The 25,729-nt window shown below is 44.6% G+C and overlaps 1 protein-coding gene across 2 annotated transcripts in view; it reads right to left on the bottom strand.

Annotated features, from left to right (window-relative positions):
- C3H1orf226 (chromosome 3 C1orf226 homolog) overlaps positions 1 to 25,729 on the bottom strand; it is a 358,341-nt gene that overhangs the window by 104,376 nt on the left and 228,236 nt on the right. For both annotated transcript variants that reach the window (XM_018046419.1, XM_018046420.1), the window contains exon 3: positions 5,916 to 6,008. In XM_018046419.1, coding sequence (XP_017901908.1) covers positions 5,916 to 6,008 — 93 coding nt within the window. The remainder of the gene's footprint in view (positions 1 to 5,915; positions 6,009 to 25,729) is intronic.

The raw sequence follows: 25,729 nt of genomic DNA, 5'->3' as shown, positions 1-25,729 counted from the left end.
TCCCCACACCTCCAGGCAGAATGGGATAGTCTGAAAACACAGCCACCACCCATCTTAAAGTATAACCCATACAGATACAGAAAACACAATTCAAAACTGAGGCACTAATAAGCTCTCACATGATGTACAAAATTCCTAACATGCCTGTGTTAAAACTATCGAAAAACATGGTAGAAAGAAGACTGGATTCGGTTTAGTCCCGGCTCTGTGACTGCCCGGGTGACCTCAGGACCATTTCTGGGCTTCTCCTGTCCTCTGTTAGGGGATCAGACTTTTAAAGATCATTCTCCCAAATTCTGGTTCTATAATTCTAAGCTGTGTGCTTTCATAGGAATGAACAGTACTCTTGAAGTAGAAACTAGTTTCCTTGCGATGTGGTATCCCACTAACAGGGTACAGGTTAGAAGTCAAAGACTCTGGATTAATTAATTAGGCATCTCCTATAGAGCAGTTTTTCTCTAAAGGAGTCTGAGGAGATTAGTTCACACACAGCAACAAGATGGCAGGAAGAACCCACTTGGGATCTGAACAAGACAGACCTGGTTCAAACCCCAACTTCACCACTGATGGGACTTGAGGTCTTGGGCAAGTCGCTCAATCTTCTTTTGCAAACCAAACCTAAAAGTGATACCTACCTCACAGGATGGCTGTGCAGACCTAGTTAGTATATACTGCATCAAGCAATGCCTAGCAAATGGCAGGGGCTAAATTTCAGTGTTAGCTATTATTGTTAGATGTACTTGTTATCATCTTAGTGTGTAATAACAATCAGATGGCTCCCACTGGTCTTCTGCCTTCCCAAACAGATAAAATAGAACCAGAGAGAACACATGGCCCTTGCCCTTAATGGCTCAGAGCCTATGGGGGAAAGACACAAATAACTAAAATGCAATGCCATAGGAGCTGTGATAGACCAATGTGTGCATATAGCTAATTTTGCTGGAAAGGGTCCTACCCAGTTCCTTTAAACACAGTAAATATCTGTTAATGAGAACAGCAGAGCCTTTCTAAAACAATGCTTTAGGGGAGTCCAATACACTTATTGGTGTGTATTAAAAAAAAAAAAAAAACACAGGAAACAGAGGCCCTTTAGTCCTTTTGTAGAAAAATCCTTTGGATGAAGTTCAAGACTAATCTTCCTTATTCAGAAGTCCATTCCCTAGCCAATGGTGCTGTAGTGTGATGCCAGTACTATAATAAATAATCATTATTTATTATGATCATTATTTAAAAGATCATTATTTGGGCCTTGCTGGGAGTTGAAAATAATGTACTGACTGAGAAACAACAAAGCAAAGCCAATTATCTTTGTAGCTGGGTTTACAGCACAAATACAACCCAAGAGTCATAGGAGAACTTGAGATTCATTATCCGCTGGTGCCAGTTAGGGACAACAGCATTTTAGGCACATTAATGTAACCAAAAAGATGTTTTCATTTTTCTTCACATCACAATAAGAGATGATTCCAATATATTTGGCTACTGCCTGTATTAGAATAAAGCACCTGATGATCAGAGTCACTGAAGAAGTCCTGCTTGTAATATAACGAAGTCAGCACTTTCCACTGAGGCCTCTCTATGCATAGGGAGGCTCTTATCCATGTTTTTTCAAATGGGACGACTGATGGAATGAGAAAGAGGGAGAAGAATGTGACAGCCAAGAGTAGCAAATAAGACCTCATTTGATCCAATTGCTAAGTACTTAATTCTTCCCGATTTAATGACACCCTCATACACAAATCATATTCACTCACCCAACTAGCCAACAGCCACGATCACTGGAAACACACTACACGCACCAGGCATCCAAGTAAGTGCTGAGCTTTCAGAGATGGCCCTGATCTTAAACACTCTGTAGAGCAGGGGGTCCCGGTAAACACTCTTTTCCCCCAGCCAGGAGCCATACCATCATTCAACATTCTTGGACAGGCTATGGACAGAGCAGCAGCTTGGAGGCTGCTTGGGGAAGTTCCTTGACCTCTGAGGTTCCCATCCTGCCCTGGAAGTTCAGGAGACAGAAACTTTCTACACAAACCTATTTGGTCTCTGGGATCTGCTTTCTTTGTAGCACAAAAGGTTTTCAAAAGCCTGAAGCAGCACAGGTGACCTATACATACACACGCATGCCCCTAAATGCATCATTCCAGAGTTCGTACAGAGTAACTGAGCTGACAAGGTTAAAGTGATCGCCTAATCCAACTCATTTAAAATGACTTGCTTAGAACCACCCAGCCAGGAAGGTAAGAATTGGCACTAGAACCTAGGTCTTCTCCTCTCAGCTGAGGGCTCCTTCCAACATGCTACACTGACCTAGTAAAAAGCAACATGCTCTTAGCAGGAGGAGGGGACCATTTCAACATTTTTATTGGCTAGTACAGCACACGCACAGAAAGGGTACACCACACGGTGCCTACGGCAGGATATCAGCCACGACTCTTTCCACACTTACAGCTACCTGGCAAGAGCTCCAGTCCTTAGCGCTGAAATGTGCTGACTGTTCCCCTTCCTTGGAGAGAAGCGGGGCACGTCTACACTTGGCCCCTCTCTATTCTACAAACAGAGACAGAGAGAAACACACACACACACACACACACACACACACACACACACACGCACACACACACACACACGGTGTCAGCATACTCACATACCAGAGGACAGTCACATGGGAATAAGATGACAAGAAAGGCTGATTGCTATTAATGTGCATTCATCTGTCAGAACCAGTGTAAAATGAACCCTGTGATTAACGCCCTTATCCAAATCACAACCACAGCCTGAAAGGGACACCGCCGGGCGGGGGTGGAGAAAACGAGATGGGAGGGGCCCCCCTTTCCCAGGCCTGGCATCAGAAGAATCACGTTGAGGAAAGACCTGTTGGGCCACCTATCCTGGGCCGCTGGAGCAGGAGCCCACACTAGAGGTTACTGGGGAGAGAGTTTCAAAGTGAGTCACCAGGTCCCAGGGACTCCAAGACACTTCTCCAGCTTGGTTTTCGTGTACTCGGTGGAAGCAGGCTGGCTTCTCTGCCAGGCGACTCTGCCTCACACAGTTGCCCTTGCATGGCGTGTCATCTCGAGCATAAAGCTTAGACTCTCTAGCCTCTGTTTCTTCACATGCAGGATAAGCATGGCGCCACGTCTGGTCCACGATACACAAGGGACAGGTGAGGTGGGAAACGAGATTGTCCTCTAAGGGCAGAACCACAAAGTCACCCCATTCGGATCAGCTCAAACGTATACTAAGTTACCTGAAAGGTACAGAATAGGCCCCAGGACAGCAGGCCCGGAAATGCACCCTAGCTGCAGGTAAACAGATTACCTGAGGCAGGAGTGCGTGTTCAGTGCGGAGGCGGGGAGATGCCAAGACACTCAGCCACAGAAGCACAGAAGTCAGAGTCGCGAAGGCAAAGCCGGACAGTCTGGGACAGACTCTAGGAGCAGCATGTACCCAACAAGTCCACTCTGAACGTCCGGTTTACGGTGGAGCCAGAGGCCAGGAAACACGCCTGTCACGCAGTCAGCTGACCTGCTCCATTTCCGCGCTCATGGAGCAACCCTCGAGTAACGTGTCTTCTCACATGGCGTGCCTCTGACAGAAGAATGCACTCGGGAGGCTAGCACGAGTGCCTGGTCTGGGGCACTGTACAACGTCTCAAACTGAACAAAGGACCTGATTTCTGGTTTATACAGCGGCCTCTTTTGAGCTTTGTCAGTGTGAGTTAGTATCCTAAGGTCCGTAATTTCAAATCCTATGAGTCTGAGTTTCAGACTCCGAAAGCCTGACACATCAGCAGAGGGTGCGGGGCCAGTTCAGTGAGGAAACTGTCTGCGTGGTGAGTTCCCTGACGGGACGAGGCATCACGAATGCTGACCAAGTGAGATGTCCGGGTGACTTCGTCGAAGGACTGGGGAGGAGATGGGAAGGTAATGGGCGTGAAAGCACCTTGCAGCCTGCAGCGTATCCACAAATCACAACTACCATCTTATCTGTTGGTCCATGAGAGCACCAACCCATGAGACGCCCCTCACGTGAAGGGCAGAGAAAAGCTACCTGACAACACAGGATGAAAGTCAAGCTGGGGCTCAGTCTGGCTGGCTGAGTCACGAGCTTGGGTGTATTGGCGCATTTTTCCTTTGAGGATCTTTCCTGCTTTTCAATTCACGTTGGTCATCATCTGTAATTTCTTTAACAGGGGCACAGGGATCCCACTGACCTGATAGGCCTCACTTATTCCAGTAACTCTCCTTCTCAAGAACCCCTGAGAGGACAATATTCTAAAGACTATCTCATGGCTAACTGCTGTGTGCACATATGCGGGGTGGAGGGAAGGGGCAGAAAAGATCCCCAGGGTAAGAATACGATGGGGACTGTTGTTCCCACAATGGAAGCTTATAAAGTCGGGGATATTTAATAAGCTATTACAAATTCCCTACTACTTGTAAATTTTTAAGGAGTTAATTCTTTATAAACAGTATATCTTCTATTTTCTTCCTATAAACTTCCAATCTCACAGCTATAAAACACTTTCTAGAACCACCCCTGGAGATATTTAGGAAGCATAAGAGAATGAGTTTGAGTTTTATATGTGGGAGATCTTTGCAAATGTCCAGCTGTCCAGAGAGAAAAAATGGGCTGCCTTAAGAAGTGGTAGAGTCCTCATCAGTGGAGAGTCCAGTCATACACTGGGGAATGTCTTTTGTGAGGAGGACAGAGAAGATTTAAATCCTTGGATTGGTAAGTTGACTGCAACTTGAACATCTACCCCCTGACTTTCCTACTTCCATGTATTTATCTTTTAATATCTCTACATATTATGTACCTACTACTATGTAATAGTATTTGTGTTTACCTTCCATAACCCCCAGACTCAGGGTCTGCCTTGAGTCCCATTTGAATGAAGAGCAATGGAGAAAAGTGAAAGTTACTTGCTCAGTCATGTCCAACTCTGTAACTCCATGGACTGTAGCCTGCCAGGCTCCTCTGTCCATGGAATTCTCCAGGCAAGAATACTGGAGTAAGTTGCCATGTCCTTCTCTAGGGGATCTTCCCAACCCAGGGATCAAACCCAGGTTTCCTGCGTTGCAGGCAGATTCTTTACCATTTGAGTGACCCGGGAAGCCCTGAGAGCAATAGAGGCTTGGAACCAAAGGCAGCTCAAGATGTCTCTACATTAGTATGAATGGTGCTACGTCAATGAGTATAAAACAAAGGCCTCAGCAGAGTCTAGAGACAGGAAAGAGAAAGTGCTTCTCCTCACACATTGTCCATCAACCAAGCCCTTTTCCATTTCTTTCTGGAAACACATACACTCTCCCCTCTGACTATTATGCAGAATCTAGCCTTTCCCAGAACATCATTCTCCCATACCACATAAAACTGACACAAAACAGCCCAGTGTTTAAACAACATACACTCGCTTGGCTCTCCCCAACTCAGAGGATGGCCCATCACATGGACCAATATGTTCCTCCCATCGGGGTCACACCCCAGCCTTCCTGCACACTGAACGGTAGTTGTGCTGGCTCTTGAGGGCCTATTTAGGATGGGACAACTGCTTAGGAAGGCTCCTCTCACCTCCTCCCCCACTGAACCCTGCTGAACTTCAATTTAAAGCATTTCCCAAGATCAAGACTCAAAGGTAAAGGTATCAAATTGGGGAAAGGGGCAAAGGCAAGGATGAACCTGTCACTCATGGGACACCAGGACTAAGCCAGTCAACCGACCAGCCCTTTTGGTCCTTGCCTTCTCTCTGCTCCAGCTGCAGCCTCTCAACACTGTTGCTGGTTAGAGCAGACCACCTCACCAGATAAGGGAAGGATTCTGCCCAGGGAGTAGCCTAGGAAGAAAAGCTACCCCACGCCCACCTACCCTGAGTCTCTCTTCAGCAGAGTTTGTGGCTCAGAGTCACTTACCTTTTTCTTCTTCTTCAGAATAACTTTCACTCCATCCACTGAAACCATAATGCTCACCTTCTTCTTCTTGATGTTCTTGGCTTTAAACTCATACTGCAAGTGAGAAGAGACAAAGAAGCGCAATCCAGTTAGAGCAGTGCATCTGCACAGACCCCGAGAGCCTGCGACCTAGAAAAGAGGGCCACGGACGGGTGGAGGGGGCTGGTGCAGATTCTGGGGACAGGAAGCACCTCAGGGGGTGTAAAAGCAGGTGGATGTCTGCAGGCAGGGGCTTGGCGATATTTGGGTTGGAACAGGGACTCTGAATGGTCACTGGTATCACACTCAGCTATCACACTGGGCCATGGGAATGGATCTGATCTATTCTATCAAGAGGAAAACAGAGCCTACTCTGAGAATCTCATGAGAAATCCAGAACCTTCCCTCAATACATCATTCTGACATTTAGTGGCTTTCATTGTTAGTCAAGTTTTCCTCGCGTCTACCCAAATGCCGCTGAGACTCTATTCCACCCTCAACGAAGATTAAGAAGAGCTGGAATCCATCCTCAGATCAGGATTTTTACATTCTTTTTTTTAAATATAAATTTATTTATTTTAATTGGAGGTTAATTACTTCACAATCTTGTATTGGTTTTGCCATACATCAATATGAATCTGCCACAGGTATACACGTGTTCCCCATCCTGAACCCCGCTTCCTCCTCCCTCCCTGTACCATCCCTCTGGCATTCTTAAAGATCATTATTCTCTACAAGGTCAAGTCCCAAATTCCCTTATCTGTAGGTCAGTCTCCAGACCTGCCCACTAGCCTGAAATATTCTAGACAGCATTCTAAAAAAGGGTATGACTACTGATGGTTACAAGGGAGGGCATCATATCACAGCCCTATATTCTAAACTTCTATCTGCGATCCTGAACAGGCCTGCGTCATCCACAGACTACACTGCTGACGGGTGCTGGCTTTCATCCTCAACTCCAGATATTTTTCTATTACATTTCTCATTCACAGCCATTTCTTAAGTTTGTGCAGGTATTCAGAATGGTGATATAACTCTACATTTTCTTCACTGAACTTCATTCTCAGCATTTATCCATTTTCATCTGGTCCCTATCTTGGTATCACCACCTAGCAAACTTACCTGCCCAGCTCTCTAATCAAACATTTGGACTAGAGATTTAAAAATAATAATAATACAGGACCCAGGGCCAAAATCTCTACTCCAACCCATAAGCTCTCTTCTCTGGGACCTTTTATACTCAAGACCCTTCCCCACCATGCCACCACCCAAGCTTGGTAAGGTACCAGCTCCTTGCCTGTACATCCAAAACCTATTTCTAGTTGGTATTTTGAAAGACATGAATCTAATCCACCCTAACATGATAAAAACATAACTTACCTTGAAAATCTCACAAGAAATCTAGAACCTTTCCTTGGCCATGCTGTTCAATACTCTGATTTTAAGAACTCAAATGAGAGCTTCCTACCCTGTACTCAATCCCTTCCACTGAAATGTCAGCTCATTCTCTTCTGTTGCACAGCTAACGCTGACGCCCCTTGGCTGTCTGTTTCTTAGAGATAAGGACACGACCCGGCTAACTGAGGTGAAGTATTTTTCTTCACATCATCAGGGCAGGTTCCGGTTTACTGCTGATCTGAGTTTCTAAGTGATGGCAACATAAATCACTCCCCAGTCTGGTGGCCATGTCTCCTATCCTCCCAATCACTCTATCCTGTCAACAGCTGTCCTTTTTACCAGGGATCCTGAAAGAAGGGCAGCAGACACATAGGAGAAAGAGAAGAAAACATCAACTTCAGACTCTGTTTCAGAGTCCGGGAGCCCAGAGCCAATTAAGAATAATACCGTAAAGGACAGGGAGACGTGCCATCTGTACTGGAGTCTGGCTTATGAGAGGGCCTTGGTCATGCTACAAATTGCTCTCTAAGTCAACGGCTGTAAGCTGGTGGAGGGTAGAGCTGGGTGATCGGCATGCAACTCAAAGCACGGCTACAATCTGCAGGGTGTTCCCCCGACTGCAGCATTCTGCTCAGGTGCAGCACTAGATGAACTGAAATTATCTTTGGGTGGCAGAGCCAGCACGAGACTCTATAAGTCTGCTGACTTTGGCCTTGTGCCCACTGGGAGAGGAGAACCAGCTCCATTTCCTGGCCACACCTGCATTTATTTACCTCTGCTCGCAGGCTTTCAATGAACACAATCTTTCAGCTGTGCCTCCCTTGGAAACAAATCATTAAAATCACAGCTGCTCCTGCCAGTAGAAGGAGTGCAGAGGGGTGTGTTCTGATGAGCTCAGGTGGGAGATAGGGCTTAAGAGTCCAGGAAACACCCAGAGGCGGACAAAACCTGCCCACGTCAATCTCTGCCTGCTTTATCGTCTTTGCTCTCAACCAGTATGTCACTCGTACAAGGTCCACATACTTCCTTCTTCCCTCTTTCCAGCAACAAATCAAAGCAGCGAATACTAAGGGCTTCCCTGGTAGCTCAGTCAGTAAAGAATCTGCCTGCAATGCAGAAGACCCAGCTCCGATTCCTGGGTTGAGAAGATTCCCCTGCAGAAGGAAATGGCAACCTACTTTAGTATTCGTGCCTGGAAAATCCCATGGGCAGAGGAACCTGGCGGGCTACAGTCCATGGGGTTGCAAGAGTCAGACACAACTTAGCAACTAAACCACCATCTCTGCAAGGCACGATGTCACTTCCCTGCCCTGGTTCTAGAGAGCATATTATTGCCGGCTGAACCAGACCCATTAAGTGGCTTCCATTTCTGGAAAAATATGACTATGTTTGCTTTATTGTTTGGTTCATGGTCCTATTGGTTTCATTCTCTTTGGGACTTTTTAAAAATCAATATCCCTGCCCTCAAACCAAGGCTGGCAAGAGACGCCCAACCAGCTCTTTGGCTGTATATCTAAAATCTAAACCATTTCCATACTTTGTACTTTGACAGCCTTGGCCGTGTCTTTAATACCCTGATCTTAAGAACTCAAAATGCAACCAAACATTCTCTTTGGAACTGGAAAACAGGCTCTGACTCGGTCACTGCCGTAGTTCCAGATGGCTCTTCTTCGGTGTGTGGGTACAGGGGCAACGTGGGAAAGCATGACCAAGTGACTGCACTGGAATCTCAGTGACAGTGACAACACAGGTGTCCTCCTTACACAGCTGGTGGGGTGCTCTCCGGAGCGCTTCAAAGTGAAGAGGGCCAAGAGAGGCTTCCAGGCCCCACGATCGCTGCTAGTATGCACCACCTGAGCGCTGCTAAGGCTCTTGGGTTGGACACACTCTGCACCTACTCCACGTGTCTGGTGTTTGGCAGGTACTCAAATTGCAGTTCTGTTGAAAACCAGGGAAATGAAATCAAGTGTCTGAAAAGGTTTAAATCTTTATCATAAAACCATTTATTTATATGGCAATTATACTTCATTTGGACAATCGTGTTATTATGCTCACTGGGGGGTACAGAAAATGGATTTTAAAGAGAGATGATAGGAGTGGCCAGGAGAACACAGAGAGAAGAGGCTCACAAGGACAAGCTCTCCTCTTTCTCAGACTGCACTATTCCAAGGGGTAGGCAGGTCCAGGAGGAAGCATCTGTGTTCTGCCAGGTAGGAATCTAGTCTGCCCAGGTTTTGCCAGAGGCCGAAGAACAAACAGGACTGCTGGTGCTACCGTCTGCGGCCCAGGCCAGCCTTCCATAAAGCCCATGCCAGCTTTGAAGTCTGTGCCAACCGGCCTGGCTCTTCCCCCAGTGCAGCCAGGCTGACCTGATCTATTTGCTTTGCTAGTCAGAGCCCCACCAGCAAGGATAGATTAAGCCCGACAGGACCTGACCTTTTAGGAAACAAAACATTACAAGCCCTGGAACACTAACCACTGACTAGAAAGACCAAGTGTCTGGGTTCATAAACAGAGCCTGGGGACCCTGTGTGGGAACAGCAGCCATGGGACTTAGCGTGCTGTGCCAACCAGTGAGGCCCGGGAAGGGGAGGCTGGGTAGAGGGAAGGGCCCAGGTTCAGCAGGCGCCAGGAGTAAACACTCAACCAGGACGTGAGTAAGAACGTCAGCTGGAAGTCAGAGAGCCGCTAACAGAACAGGTTATCTCCGAGGCCCCAGTGCTTCCTTGTCCCCACCGCCCAGGGCTAGCTCCTAATCTTGTGTGTCTCCAGTTCCAACCACAGGGCATCCAAGAAGGGGAAGCAGGAGGTCTGTAGCAGACGTGTTTGTTAATGAAGGGACTGGCCCCGTCCTGCTGTACTGCAGAAATAAGTATTAATAACAGAATCACTTTCTTAGGAGTCAGGGGGAAGCTTGGGGCAGTATAGACAGACAGACAGGGAGACAGACACGTACACACAACCATTTCCACGGTAATGTCTAGCTCCCTGAAGAATCCTAGATTTTTTAAATAAGGATCTTTCGTTTTTCTATTACCCTGTCAACAATTTACCTAGTGATACACTCTCATCAGCTACATAGGAAGCTGATCCTCTCTTTTCCATAAAATTTCTTTTGCCCAGCTCCTTCCCACTGTCCCCACAATGCTTCCAGTTATGAATCAAGGTGCTACTTGACCAAGAGAGGAGATTTAGTTTGCAAACATAGATAGTGATGTTCTTGCTTGGCCAAGCCCCTGGCTTATAATCAGCTGTGTTTACCACCTTTCTAGAATAAGTCTTATGGCTTTGCTTCCTGCGAATGACCACAGAAAATTTTAAATGAATTCTAGTAGTGAGACTAGGCATTTTAATCACATTCTGCCCACAGTCTTGGGTTCAAGAGTGCAAACACTTTTCTCTACAGTAAAACTGTAAGCACTTCAGCCAAAGGCACCATCTTATAAACGGTTTGTAGAAAGTCACTTTGCGCTTAACATTTGAAAGTTTAACAATGTACTTTCATGTGTGTATGCTCAGATGCTTCAGTCGTGACTCTTTGCGACCCTATGGACTGTAGCCTGCCAGGCTCTTCTGTCCATGGGATTTTCCAGGCAAGAATACTGGAGTGGGGTGCCATGCCCTCCTCCAGGGCATCTTCCTGAGCCAGAGATCTAACTTGCGTCTCCTGTGTCTCCTGCATTGCAGGCAGGTTCTTTATCCTCTGAGCTATCGGGAAAGCCCCGATTCCACTTACATGAGGTACCTAAGAGCAGTCAAATTCACAGAGACAGAAAGTAGAATGGTGGTCATCAGGGGCTGGGGGAAAGGGGAGAATGAGGAGTTCGCATTTAAGGAGTACAGCATTTCAGTTTCAGAAGAAGAAAAGATCTGGAGACGGACAATGATGATGGCTGCACAATACAAATGCTGTATGTAGACGTCGTAGAACTGCTTGTTTAAGAATGGTTGAAATGGACAATTTAAAGTATATGTTACCAGTAGAAGATATACATCTGAAAACACTGTAACACGTTTCTTCTCGTGGCAAGTCCACTTGAATTCTGCTTGCCCAAGGACATTTCTGTTACTCTCCCACATGCAAGTCAAACGTGCCATCCTTTTCCATACTTCCATGTAACTGCATTTGCTAATGTTTATGCCCAGAATGCCCTCCCCCCACCATCCGCTTGATGAACTCCTGCTTATTCTTAAAATATCTACTCAGCCTGCTCCACAGGGAAGCCTTGCAGGTCAACTCCCACTTCCCATATCCTCCCACAGAACTACACCATCAACGTGGCTGCCACCGCCATATGTGAGCATACTGTCACTCACCACTGATAGGTGGTGTATTTCCCACTAGGCCAGGCCCTCCTTGAGAGCAGGAAACATCTTACACGTATTTGTACCCAAGAATACAGCACCAGGGCACAGGAGGGTGATAAATTAATGTCAAATAAATTAAGGAACACAGCTGACAGTGGTTATTTACCAAGCCTGAGAAAACATAACACTGTCCACAAAGGTAAAATAAATCTCCCATAAGTTAATTAACTGATTAACAACTCAAGCTGTTAAAACCTAGGTTCCATTCCACGGGTATAAAGACTGTAAGAAGATCTGACTCTCTTTAATTCTTTTAAACTCCACAGCATGCTGGTAAGTACCTTATCTTTTGCTTGATCCATACTTCATTAAGTGAAATAATTTAGAGCCTCCACCATTGGTCAAGGCTGTTCTCAATCAAGTCATGGTACAGAGGTAACAAATCGACGGGATGGTCGTGCAGATGAGCCTCTGTTCTCCGGGTGACCCAGCTTCCCTAAGTTCCAGCTCCTGTGCCTATGGAGCCAGAAGCTGAAGGACAGGGTCGCCAAGGAGCATCCATGCAGCCCCTGACACTGCTGTGTGGCTCAGTACCTTGTACTGTTCATTCCTATGAAACCTCAGAAATGTAAGCAAGACAAAGACCAAAGCTGGTGCTGAATCCACATTCTAGAATACCTGAGGATTTGGGGGAATACTAGGTACAGACATTTGTTCCTATCTATCAACCTCAAGCCCAACATAACTTATTTTAGCAAGACATATCACTGAAAGTTGGGTATAAATAAAATCCCCATCTAGTGCACATTATTTAAAAGAAAGCAGAGGAGCTACTTTTTAAAGAAAGGAATATTCATTGCCATTGTAACATAAATGTAGGATGTATGTATTCACCCAGTTCTGTAGACCAGGAGATCTAAAACTTGTTTTAAATTCCTCTTGGGATACCTGATTAAATGGCAGAATCTGTATCCACAGCCAGACCTCAGAGATGCTCATCCAGCCAATCTGTGAAAGGGCCAGAAGTTGGCTGCTGCTGCCTTCTTCTTTTTTTTTTTTTTTTAACTACAGGAGGCAATACAGATCACATTGCTCACAAACATTACTCTGGGCTATAGAGGCATACAACATTTGTATCCAGAATTGGCTTAGACAAAAATCAAAGCATCTTGATCATATGTGAAAATACTATATTTTAAGTGTAGATGCTATTATAATAATTAAAATATAGATTCTTAGGAAAGCACCACTGCTATTTACAGTTATCCATTTTCTAAATCAAAGCCATTAAAATGACAGGTGTTATGCTGGGAGGGAATGACGCTGGGTGGTAGACATCAGGGGTTCATAGGTTGTGTTTTACACGTTTTATATCTCTGAAATATTTTTTACATTTAAAAGTATTTTTACTTTACAAATATCTTTTCAAATTAGTACTAACATTACTTACACCCTGATAAATGGTAAAGAAAAGGAGTACACTCAGAAAAAAAATACAATAAGAGAAAAAAATACATAAAGATGCTCAATCTCACTTAATCAAAAGGCAAATTAAATGAGATTCCATTTTAATGTACCAAATTGTCAAATATTTTTACAAAATGATAATTGTCAATTATAATGAGAATACGATAGAAAAGAAATTCTAGTGAGGGTATGATAAGAGAGATACGTATATACTACTGCTGGGAATCTAAATTGGTACAACTTTTTAGGAAAGCAATTTATAAATATCTATCGGTCCTAAAAACTGCTCATACCATTTGATCTCAGTACTCCCATCAACAAATTATCCTAAAAAAATAGTCACAGACTGGCACCAAGATCTGTGTTCAAGGATTTTTAGCACATCAGTTATGCGGAGGCTCAAAAATTTATACTAAAATACAAATGAACAAAAAAAGTAATTTCTCCTTCTTCCTATAAGCATCTTTCACCTTGGTGTGAAGGCTTTATTCCTACTTACTATGTAAGTCAGGGGAAATTTGAAATTGGTCCTCTTAAGGCAATTTTGTCTACTTTGGTTTAAGACAGTGGTCCTCAGGATTAATACGTTCTTCTTTGGATCATCTTTCAGGATATCACCCTTCCTTCCCCTTTCTTTTCTTCCCAAGGAGATCCAAAGTCACAAATGGCATGAGTGGTTTAGAAATTCAGTTTGAAAGGCAGAAGGTAACTCTCCCAACTCTCCGTGCATACACATGTGCTTGGTCATGGCCGACTCTTTGCAACCCCATGGACTACAGCCCACCAGGCTCCTCTGTCCATGGGATTTTCCAGGCAAGAGTACTGCAGTGGGTTGCCATTTCCTCCTCCAGGGGATCTTTCCAACTCAGAGATAGAACCCACATCTCCTGCATTGGCAGGTGATTGATTCTTTACCACTGAGTGACCTGGGAAGCTCTCCTCTTAATACGGCTACACTGGCTACTGGTATACATTGTCATTTTTTCTTCTCTTTCATTGAATTGTAATTAGCATGCAAACACATTGTCATTTTTTCTTCTCTTTCATTGAATTGTAATTAGCATGCAATATTATATAAGTTTCAGGTGTACAACACAGTGATTCCATATTTTCATACATTATAAAATGTTTACCTTGACAAGTCTATTTACCATCTGTCACCATACAGAGTTATTCCAACATTATTGACTATAGTTCCTACGGGGGCTTCCCTCATAGCTCAGTTGGTAAAGAATCTGCCTGCAATGCAAGAGACCCCAGTTTGATTCCTCGGTCGGGAAGATCCACTGGAGAAGGGATAGGCTACCCACTCCATTATTCTTGGGCTTCCCTTGTGGCTCAGCTGGTAAAGAATCCACCTGCAATGCAGGAGACCTGGGTTTGACCCCTGGGTTGGTAAGATCCCCTGGAGAAGGGGAAGGCTACCCACTCCAGTATTCTGGCCTGGAGAATTCCATGGAGTATGCAGTCCATGGGGTTGCAAAGAGTCAGACATGACTGAGCGACTTTCACTTCATTTCACTTCACAGTTTCTATGCTGTACATTACATCCATAATATGACTTATTTATTTTATGGCTAGAAGTTTGTACCTCACCTCTTAATCTCCTTCACCTATTTCACCCAACTCCCCCAAATGCTCCCCCCTTAGGCAACCACCAGATTATTCTCTGTATCTATGAATCCGTTTCTATTTTGGTTTTGTTTTTTAGATTCTGCATATAAGTGAAATCTATACTGATTTGCCTTTCTCTGATTTACTTCACCTAGCATAATACCTTCTAGGTCCACATCAGTTCAGTTCAGTCGCTCAGTCGTGTCCGACTCTTTGCAACCCCAGGAATCGCAGCACACCAGGCCTCCCTGTCCATCACCAACTCCCGGAGTTCACTCAGACTCACGTCCATCGAGTCGGTGATGCCATCCAGCCATCTCATCCTCGGTCATCCCCTTCTCCTCCTGCCCTCAATCCCTCCCAGCATCAGAGTCTTTCCCAATGAGTCAACTCTTTGCATGAGGTGGCCAAAGTACTGGAGTTTCAGCTTTAGCATCATTCCTTCCAAAGGAATCCCAGGGTTGATCTCCTTCAGAAAGGACTGGTTAGATCTCCTTGCAGTCCAAGGGACCCTCAAGAGTCTTCTCCAACATCACAGTTCAAACGCATCAATTCTTCAGCGCTCAGCCTTCTTCACAGTCCAACTCTCACATCCATACATGACCACAGGAAAAACCATAGCCCTGACTAGGTGGACCTTTGTTGGCAAAGTAATGTCTCTGCTTTTGAATATGCTATCTAGGTTGGTCATAACTTTCCTTCCAAGGAGTAAGCGTCTTTTAATTTCATGGCAGCAATCACCATCTGCAGTGATTTTGGTCCACATATGTTGACACAAATGGAAAGATCCCGTTCTTTTTCATGGCTGAGCAATATTCCAGCAGTATTTCATGGCTGCGTGCTTTCATATGCCACATCTTCTTTAACCATTCATTGATGGACACTTGGGTTGCTTCCGTATGTCAGTTATTGTGAATCACGCTACTATGAAGACAGTATATATATCTTCCTGAACTAGTGTTTTCATTTTCTTCAGATAAATACCCAAAAGTGTAATAGCTGAATCATATGATAGCTCTACTTTTAGGTTTTTTTTTTTTTTTTTGAAGAATTTCCATATTGTTTTTCATGGCTGTACCAATTTACATTCCCACCAACATGAGGTTCTCATGAGAGTTCCCTTCTCTCTGCATCCTTATCATCACAAAGGTTTCCTACCTTTTTGATAAGTCATTCTGACAGGTGTGAGGTGATATTTCACTGTGATCTTGATTTCCATTTCCCTAACGATTAGTGATGCTGACCACCTTTGCATGTGTCTACTGGTCATCTGTATGCTTTCTTTGCAAAAAAAAATATTTATTTAAGCCCTCTGCTTACTTTTTAATTGGGTTGTTCCCTTTTTTGATATGAAGTTATAGGAGTTATATCAACCCCTTATCAAATACATTGTTTGTAGAGATCTTCTCTCATTCAGTAGGTGAATTTTGTTGATTTCCTTCTCTGTGCAAAAGCTTCTGAAATATTTTATCAACAAAAATTTAGAGGAATTCTTGTGTTTGAAATGTTTGGAATCACAAATGTTGACCAGATATTTCATCTTATGAAGAAGCCACTGCCTAAAAACAGTAAAATAGTTCCCTAGGTTCATTCACAGAAAACTCAAGCCTGAAACTCTTAGCCCTGTGCTCAACATCTGTTCCCTACAGCCCCAGCACCCCACCAGCCCAGAGCCTTGGCTCCAGAAAATAAAATCATCATCCATTCCTCCCTTCATCCAATACATGTGTAATGAGCTCTCAGATATGCAGGCAACTCCATTTATAAGAGGCAGCAAGAAAAGGACGAAGAACTTACTGGAAATTAACTTCACAGGATCTAGAATAGTCTCAGACTACTCAACGGAAAGCACACAGTCTACACCCCAAATTCTTTCCCATACTAATTGCACTGGCTGCCCTCATTTCCTTTGTTGCTTCCCACCCTATTCCACACCCCAGGACACATGTCAATGACCTGGGACGGGCACAGAATGCTAATGGGGACAGAAAAACATGGCAAAGGGGCCCTCTGAACGTCAGGAGGGCTTCAGGGCAGGAAACATCCAGTTCACTGCTTTCTGGAGCACTGTGAAGTGGGGCGAGAGGTTCATCCAAACACAGATGTTCTGTGGGAAGGAGACATTTTCACAGTGTGGAGAGACCAGCATGACGGTAGAGGGCAAATTAAACAGGCTCTGGGGTGATAGGCAGTGGCGGCCCCAAGTGCAGGCAATTCCAGGCTGTGTACCCAAGGGAGCCTCTAAGTGGCGGCTGCTCCCTGCAGAGAGAAGACGAGATGGGCCCTGGAATACAGCCGCCACTTTCTTTGACTGGGAGCATGCTGACAGGTCACGGGGAGCTGAACAACACCCCACATGATTAAGGGGCCCAAAGGGGTGATTTATGAAGCAAGATAAGTACCACTGCTACTAATAACCCACTGAGTTCAGGCTGCCTTTCCCTCCACTAGCTCCTGCAGCGCAGTAAAAACACATATTAGAACCTTCTCCTTTTAAGTAAACTCAGAGGCATAGATGGGTGAAAAGCCAAAACTAAAACAACAAATCCCGAATGTGACCAACTCCATCCTTCTCTAATATCTAACCCAGACCATCCTCTAGGAGGTTAACACAGTATCTCATATAAGTAGGAAGATAAAGGACATTAAAATCATCTTCCCGAGGAAGAAAATAAAGACACAACAATGCTTAAACAGAATAACTCATATCTACACACACACATGCCTGAAGGGGTAAAAGCCTGCCAGTACTTAGTAGAGTCACGGATCAAGAATTTAAGGTTGCTTCAGACCAAAAATGGTTATGAGACAATGAATGCTTCTGGCTAAGGCTTGATTTATCTCTCTTTAAAAGAAGACAATCAACCATACTGTGTGACGTCCTGCATCCCTGATCATCCACCATGCACAGCTCCACGCTTACCTTGTAAAGTTAAATGAAACAGTTCACATCAAATATTATAAAGTCCCTGAAAGAGCCACATTGGACAGTGATTCACAACCAACATTCCCACCCTCAGCTGTGTGACCCTGGGCCCCTAACCGCTCTGGGCATTATTCTTTCCGTCTGTGAAATAGAGGTATTGGGTTAGATGCTGTCTGAGAACATTCCAGCTCTGAATGTGATTCCAGATAATACAAGGCTCACAGCCCTTGTGGGAATGGTGTGATGGGCAGGCTCACCTGAAGAGGGTAGGGGAGAAGGTATGCTAACAAGGAGATGAGGGTGTCTGGGCAGGGCAAGGCCGATTCCATAAGCAGAGGCAGAGGATGGAAGGGACAAAGAATGAAGACAGAGGAGGGCTCTCACTTGGAAAGGAAATGATTAGAGTTTTGCATAGAAAGGAGGAGGGAGTTGCATTCTTTCAGGTTCTGAAAACAGTGAAGAGCAGAGGGGCAGATGGTGAACATAATCTTGGCACCAGCACTGAGGATTCCAGAAGAAAAAACCTGGGAAATGGGAAACAACCTAGGAATGACCAGGAGTATATATCAAGTACTGGCTGTAAGAATAAAGAGAATGTCCGACGGATGAAATCACTAGGCTGAGAACCAGAATAAGGAAATGGTCTCTAATCTCTCTCTCTAAAGCATCTCTAAATGCTCTCAACAAGGACAGCAAAGTGAGCACAGCAGATGTGTTTAACATCAAACGGTCTGCCTGTACTGGAGAATCTGGGTGTAGAAGTTAGAAGGGAATTTAGAGGGTATGTAGGCATTCATGTGCGACTCCCTTGTCTAGCCTCTCCCAAGTCTTTGATCCACTCGGCCTCTCTTCGCAAGCTCAGGCTTATCAGCACAATGAGAGAGAGATGAGAGCTGGATAACCTGAGCTTGCACTCATCCATCAGTCATGAGTTTCCAGGTTTGAGGAGAAAACAATGGGAAGACTACAGGGACCGCAGCAGGCCCGCATCTGTGGTGTAACAAAGTGTGTAAGGAAGGCCATTCTTGGGAGACGCAGAAGAAACTCTCCGGGGAGGAGAACAACAATAAAATCAGACATGGGACAACTCGGAAGTAACAGTGTTGTCTCTGGTAAGAGGTCGTTCAGTCGAACTGAATTCTGGCAGCTGTGTTTGAGAAATAGTTTCTTACCATGCCTTGGAATCTACTCACAGCAGCTTCCACTAACGAGTCTCTAAAGCAGTACTTCTCAGACCTTAAGGTCCGTATGGATCACCTGAGGATCTTGGTAAATTACAGATTCCGTGGGTCAAGGGGTAGAGGTGGGTATAGGGTGGAGGGTGGAGAAGGGAAGTTCTGCCTTTCTAACAAAGTCCCAGGTGATGCTGATGCTACTGGCCCACGGACCGCACTTTGAATAGCAAGGCTCTAGGGCCAGGGTACGTAAGTCCAAACAACACTGGATGTGCTAGCTGTTTGAGCTAATGACCTCTACGGTTTTCCTCAGTGTTAATGCCCTATGATTCCTACCCAGGATTGTGTATGTCAATATTCTGGGTCACATCAAAGCTGAGACAGGTTGTTTCTCATTAAAGGTACTTTGAGATGGCCAAAAATCAAACTCTAATATACAGATGATAAACATACATTATCCAGAGCGCAAGGTCCCAGACTGGAGTGGGATTCAGAGCTACAGACCGGTTTCCAAGCTTAATAACTTCCTGCTGTCAGCAGGTGGCAACATTTCCTCGGGGTCTTAAGAACTGCAAAGTGTATTGAAGGTTGTCAACTTCAATTCTTCTTAACCTGGGAAACTTAAATCCTGGTATCTCCATCCCACCCCCGGAAACCGGTTTAATTGGTATGGAGTACCGACCAGGTGATTCTAATGTGCAGCTAAGGCTGAGGACCACTAAAGTCAAGTGCAGAAGAAGATCAGAAAAACAGAGAGTCCAGGAGGGGTAAGAAGCAAATGCTGTTCTTCACGTCACCCCTGAGTTTCCCCTCCCACATCAGGGATCACTCAGATATACCACATAATCCCAACTTAGTCTCATCTTCCCTTCCAGCCCTTCATCACTAGGCTATTCCAAGATGGCAACAGATCTTGCTTCCTCCATATTCCTGTGTCAACAGATGACACTGGATCAAAAGATGCCAAAATGGTTTATGTAGGAAAAGTACTGTTATCCCTTGTTTTCTACAAGACTCAGTTTTAACCTCAGCCAAGTGCCCTACCTCAAAACTCAACCCCAGCACCAGTCTCAATTCCACGAGCTGGCAACACTTTTCTGTAAAGGGCAAGAGAGTAAATATTTGATGCTTTGAAGGCCATGTCATCTCTGCTATAACTATTCAACTCTGCCATCGTAGCACAAAAGCAGCCACAGACAATACTTAAGTCAGTGGCTATACCTATGGTCCAATAACACTTTATTCATAAAAAGCAGGCAGTGGGCTGGATTTGACCCATAAAGCGCAGTTTGCCAATCCCTGCTTCACCCCACCCGAGTTTCTTCTGAACTTTTTATCTCTTCCCTATGATACCATGTTCAGGTACCAAACACAATGGCTGTGACATTCACAGTATAGGAATGAGACCACTGCATGGAGAATGGAAATATATGAGGGGACCTTGGGAGGCAGATGAGATTTGAAACATGAGCCTATTTTGATTATTCAGACATGAGGATAAAAATAGGGAGAAGAAACCTCTACTAAGATCTGCAAAAATTGCCAGACTTCTGACATGGGGCCTCTGCCTAGGATTCTTTTCCCATGAAGTAATAATCTATAATCTGAGGCGGATTTTCATCACCTCCATTGGAAACCTGAGGTCAAACTTGTCAGGAAAAGAGAATAAACTCCTGAGAGTGAGATAGGACTGGACCAGGCAAGCAAATGAACTGTGACATAAAACTCACAGCATCTGCAAAAATTAATTCAAAATAGATTACAGATTTAAATGTGACACTATAAAACTTTTAGAACAGGAGAAAATTTTCACAACCCTGGGTTATAAAGAATTCTTATACATGACATCCAAAGCATGATCAAAGAAAGTTGATAAATTAAACTTCATCAAAATTTAAAACTTTTGCTCTGTGGAAGCCAATTTGAAGTGAATAAAAAGACACACTAAAGACTGGGAAAAAAAATATGTGCAAATTACAAATCTGGCAGAAAATATAACCAGAACACACAAGGGATTCTCAAAACTCAACAATAAAAAACCACCCAAGTAGAAAGTGGGCAAAGGACTTGAACAGAACTTCATCAGAGGATAAATATATGGAAGGCAAATGATCTCAAGAGAAGAAGCCAATTAGGTTTGGTGGTTGGCTCAGTGTTTCTGTGTGACAGGAGGAACTGGGACTGCAGTGAGATTACTGCCTAGGAAACTAGGCTAAAAAATTATTTTTGCACATTGGAACCTTTGAAGTCTGCATCTTAAGTCTAAGTGCCTACAGAGACATGTTCAAACCTCATTACAGCTCCCTCAGACAACAGGACATTCCCCCAAGGGTGGGGTAATGGCCTCCCATGAAAAGATGGTCAACATCATTAGCCACGGTTGTTATTCAGGGGCTGTCATGTCCAGCTCTTTGCAACCCTGTGGACTGCAGCACGTCAGGCTTCCCTGTTTGCTCAAGTTCATGTCCACTGAGTAGGTGATGTCATCCAACCATCTCATCCTCTGTCATCCCCTTCTCCTCCTGCCCTTAATCTTTCCCAGCATCAGGGTCTTTTCCAATGAGCTGGCTTTTCGCATCAGGTGGCAAAAGTATTGGAGCTTCAGCATCAGTCCATCCAATGAATATTCAGGGTTGATTTCCTTTAGGATTGACTGATGTGATCTCCTTGCAGTCCAAGGGACTCTCAAGAGTCTTCTCCACCACCACAATTTGAAAGCATCAGTTCTTCAGTGCTCAGCCTTCTTTATGGTCCAGCTCTCACATTCATACATTACTACTGGAAAAACCATAGCTTTGACTATGTAGACCTTTGTTGGCAATGTGATGTTTCTGCTTATTAGGCAAATGCAAATTAAGACCACAGTGAGATTCCACTGTATACCCATCAGAATAGGTGAATTAGAAAACACTATCACCACCAAGAACTGGTGAGGCCACAGGGCAAGTGAACCCTTGGGCACTGCTGAAAGGGACATAGAACAGCACAGAGCTTCTGGAAAACTGTTCTGACGTTCCTCATAAACATACACTTACCATATGCCCGACAACACCTCTGCTGTGTACTCACCCTGGAGAAAAACTTCTGTTCCCATAAACACCTGTACATGAATGTTTAGCAGCTCTGTTTATAACTGCCAAAATTAGAAACAACCCAAATATCCTTCAAACATAAAAGTGAATAAAGGTGAATAAACTGTGGTACACCCATATACTGAAATACTACTGAAAAAATATAAGGAAAACAGATACTTCATGTGTGAGGTAGTGCTGCCTATAAAAAATATAAAAATTACTGGTAAATCAGCTGAAATGTAAAAAATTAATATATAAAAGTGAATGATCTATTAATATGCACAGAACTGAAAGCGCTCAAAGATATCAATGCTGAATGAAAGAAGCCAGTCTCACAAGGTTACGAGACCAGTTCTAAAACATTCTCAGAAAGGCAAAACCATAGCTCAGAGAACAAATCGAAATAGGTACCAGGGAGCAGGAGTGGAAGAGGGTGTGACTCCACAGGGATAGTGCAAAGGAGATGTGAGGGGGGACGGAACAGCTCTGCCTCCTGATTGCGGTAGTGGCTACATGAGTCTATACATCGATTAAAATTAATAAAACTGTACTTTAAAATCTATTTTACCCTGTTAATTAAAAAAATAAAATAAAATGCTCAGGGCTGGATGAAACGTCCGAATGGGGGAGCATCCATACCCTCTCTCCAGGAATCCCCCACTCCTCCAGGGTTGGTCCAGATTGACTGTGAGGAGCACCATCCCCACTGAAGTGCAGACCAGGCCATTCCAGGCCCGCCGCCTCCCAGGATGAGCACAGGGGCTTCCAGCGGTGGCCCACAGTACCGTCTAGCCAGGAGAACCTTGTAACTGCCTAAGAGGATGAGGGAAGTCTTTCCATCCACGAGGCCTCCCTCCAGCCTGTGCACAGCGAGTACAGGCGCTGCCTGCATCACTGACTGCACTGAATCCAAAGGACACGCTGGAGGTCAGTCGACTGCTGTGCCCAAGCCTGCTCAACTCTGCGGAGCTCAGCTTCTCTGGGGGGCCATTATTCCAGACTTGGAGGAACATCCTACTGCCTTAGAGACCTGTGGTCAGACCTGGGTATGCCTCTGTAGGCCCTAGAACTGAAGATCAAATGACCATGTTCCCAGGGCAGAAACCACTTCTTCAGCCTCGTTTCCTAGGCAGGAGTCGCACTCAATCTCAGCTCTACTGTCACATGGCAATCTTGAGCCCACCGTCCTGTTGGTTTCGGAACCCCTCTGCCTGTCTCTGAAACCACACGAAGCGAAAGCTAACATACCTATGACTCATACAGAAGGACAAGCTGAATACTGAATACACGCCCCAAGCAGCCAGTGGAGGGCAGGCCTGCAAGGGAGCAGCTAAGGGAATCATCTGCTTGCACGGATGGCGGAATCCAGTGTGCTCAGCTCTACCTCCCACAACCCCTATCTAAGGGCTTCAGTCATGCTGCTGCCCCTTGGGGCTGTTTATCCTTCTCAGAGGATCAGACGTCTGTGTTTCATTCCCTGCACAGACTCCTGAGTGGACATGGCAAATCTGTGAGGTTTGCAGCAGCCCCAGCTTCAGCCAGCCATTCTGGAACACATGCTGCAGAATTCCCTTCCTGTTCTCCACACAGGCTGCACGTGGGAAAGCCACTGCCATCAGAAATCAAGGCAGTCCTGAGGACAAGAGGAAAACAGGCAGCTGGCGGCCATTACTACGGACCCGAAAGCTAAGCGCACTCCTGGAAACCAGCGCACACGTGAGGCTGAACCAGTGTCTCATCCACAGGCTGCCTCCTCTCTCCCACTCTACTGTAATATTACTGCTGCTAAGATATTACTCTGGGCTTCCCTGATAGCTCAGTTGGTAAGGAATCTGCCTGCAGTGCAGGAGACCTGGGTTCGGTTCCTGGGTTGGTAAGATCCCCTGAAGAAGGGAAAGGCTACCCACTCCAGTATTCTGGCCTGGAGGATTAGAGTCCATGGGGTCGCAAAGAGTCAGACACAACTGAGCAACCTGCACTGCTAAGATATTACTCTAACACACAGGGTTTGGTCTTTTACACAACGGCCTTTGATAAATTCAGAGCACTTTCATTATATATTATCCTATTTAACCTTGGCCAGTGCTCACCAACTTGGCCCTCATATCTTTTTTAGTTTTCCTTTCTCCCCTTAAGTTATTTCAGCCACACATACCTCGCTCCCTAGTCAGAAAAAGTAAACATTCTCAGAGGACCCCTGTGAGGTATTCCAAAGGTCATGCTGTGGGGTCAGGGGGTCACAAAAACTGCACCGTGCCACCTGCCTAATCTTTCTGAAACATTATGCTAAAAGGCTCTGGTCAAAATTTTTCTATAACAATTCACTGGCTAAGTAAGAAATTCAAAACCGATATTCAACACTTTTTATCAACTGACACTAAGTGGTCAATTTTCCTTCTCCAGCCAAGCTGCTCCCCAAAACTTGTGGTTTCTAAGCTTTATTCCTCAGAACCCCATGTCTGGTGAGAGAGCTTCAAAGACCACCACTGTGGGGCTAAGAAATCAAGCAGGAAAAATGGGCAAGTACTCCCCAGCTGCATACTGCTTTATCCATGGAAGCTACAGTTCTCATATTTAATATGGTGGGTGGAGTTCCATGTAATGGGCTTTGCTGGTGGCTCAGATAGTAAAGAATCTGCCTGCAATGCAGACTTGGGTTCGGGCCCTGGGATGGGAAGATCCCGTGGAGAAGGGGATGGCTACCCACTCTAGTATTCTTGCCTGGAGTATTCCATGGACAGAGGAGACTGGCAGGCTACAGTCCATGGGACTGCAAAGATTCAGACAAGACTGAGTAACTGATGCTTTAACTTTCTTTACATGTAATATTCTGCTTAACAAAAAGGGTCTTGACTTATAAAAGGAAAATTCAAAAATCACTGACTTTATGAAATTCTATGTTACAATAGTTCAACTGCACCATGCTATATTCACTGTGCATCCAGAAGATACTTGGATTTTATCATGTCTGCACTGTTACTTACACGATTATTATCTGAAAACTTCTTGCTTGTTCTCTTCATCTATCCAAAGTATTCCCGTAAGTTGTACCTTAAATACCACTTCATAAAAATCTGCCCTATCATAACCTACAGGAATTTCTTCCAAACTACTATGGCAATCAGCATGCAGGGGACTGATTTTATAATAATGCTATATATAAAAATCTATCTAATACTTAGAACATGGTTCTTTGTCATCTTTTCAACTAACATGTAAGTTCTTTGAAAATAGGAGCTATGTAGGTTGAACTTTATATCCTCTTTAGCAAAATTATAGGATTTTCAGTTAACTATAAGGACTTGATCCAACAATCACTCTGGCCGCTGTGTTGAGAATATAAGAAGACAAGTGAGGAAGCAAGAAACTCACAAAGGAGGCTAATTGCCCAGTGAAGTGAGAAAGTGTACAAGAAACAATAATACTACCCATACACAGAGGCAAACGGATCCCAGGCGGGAGGAATACAACCAATGGACAAGCTCTTGGCTAGCTGCCATTTTACTTCAGAGGAAGACAGTCTTCCAAATACAGCCAATGTTCTACTTTGATTTATTTTTCCTTTTAAAATACTTGGTTATTCTAATGGCTATGATGAAGGAGAGTCGTGGCATCATAAATTCTCAGCATTGTAGGTTAAAGCTCTTTGGACACTTAGCCCAACACTTTGAAAAGTTACTTCAGTTTATGAAGCAGACTCAGCTTATTTGCATCCTTTCCTAAGAGTTTAACATCTTGTAGGAAATCAAGCTGCTGACTAGACCAGAAAATTGTTCTCTTTCCTACTTCTCCAAAAGAAAATTGGGGGAAAAAAATGAAGAGACAACTATAGTC

Source organism: Capra hircus, chromosome 3 (genome assembly GCF_001704415.2).
Source record: "Capra hircus breed San Clemente chromosome 3, ASM170441v1, whole genome shotgun sequence".
In the NCBI taxonomy this organism is placed as follows: Eukaryota; Metazoa; Chordata; class Mammalia; order Artiodactyla; family Bovidae; genus Capra; species Capra hircus.
This window is presented reverse-complemented; position numbering and strand designations above follow the sequence as displayed.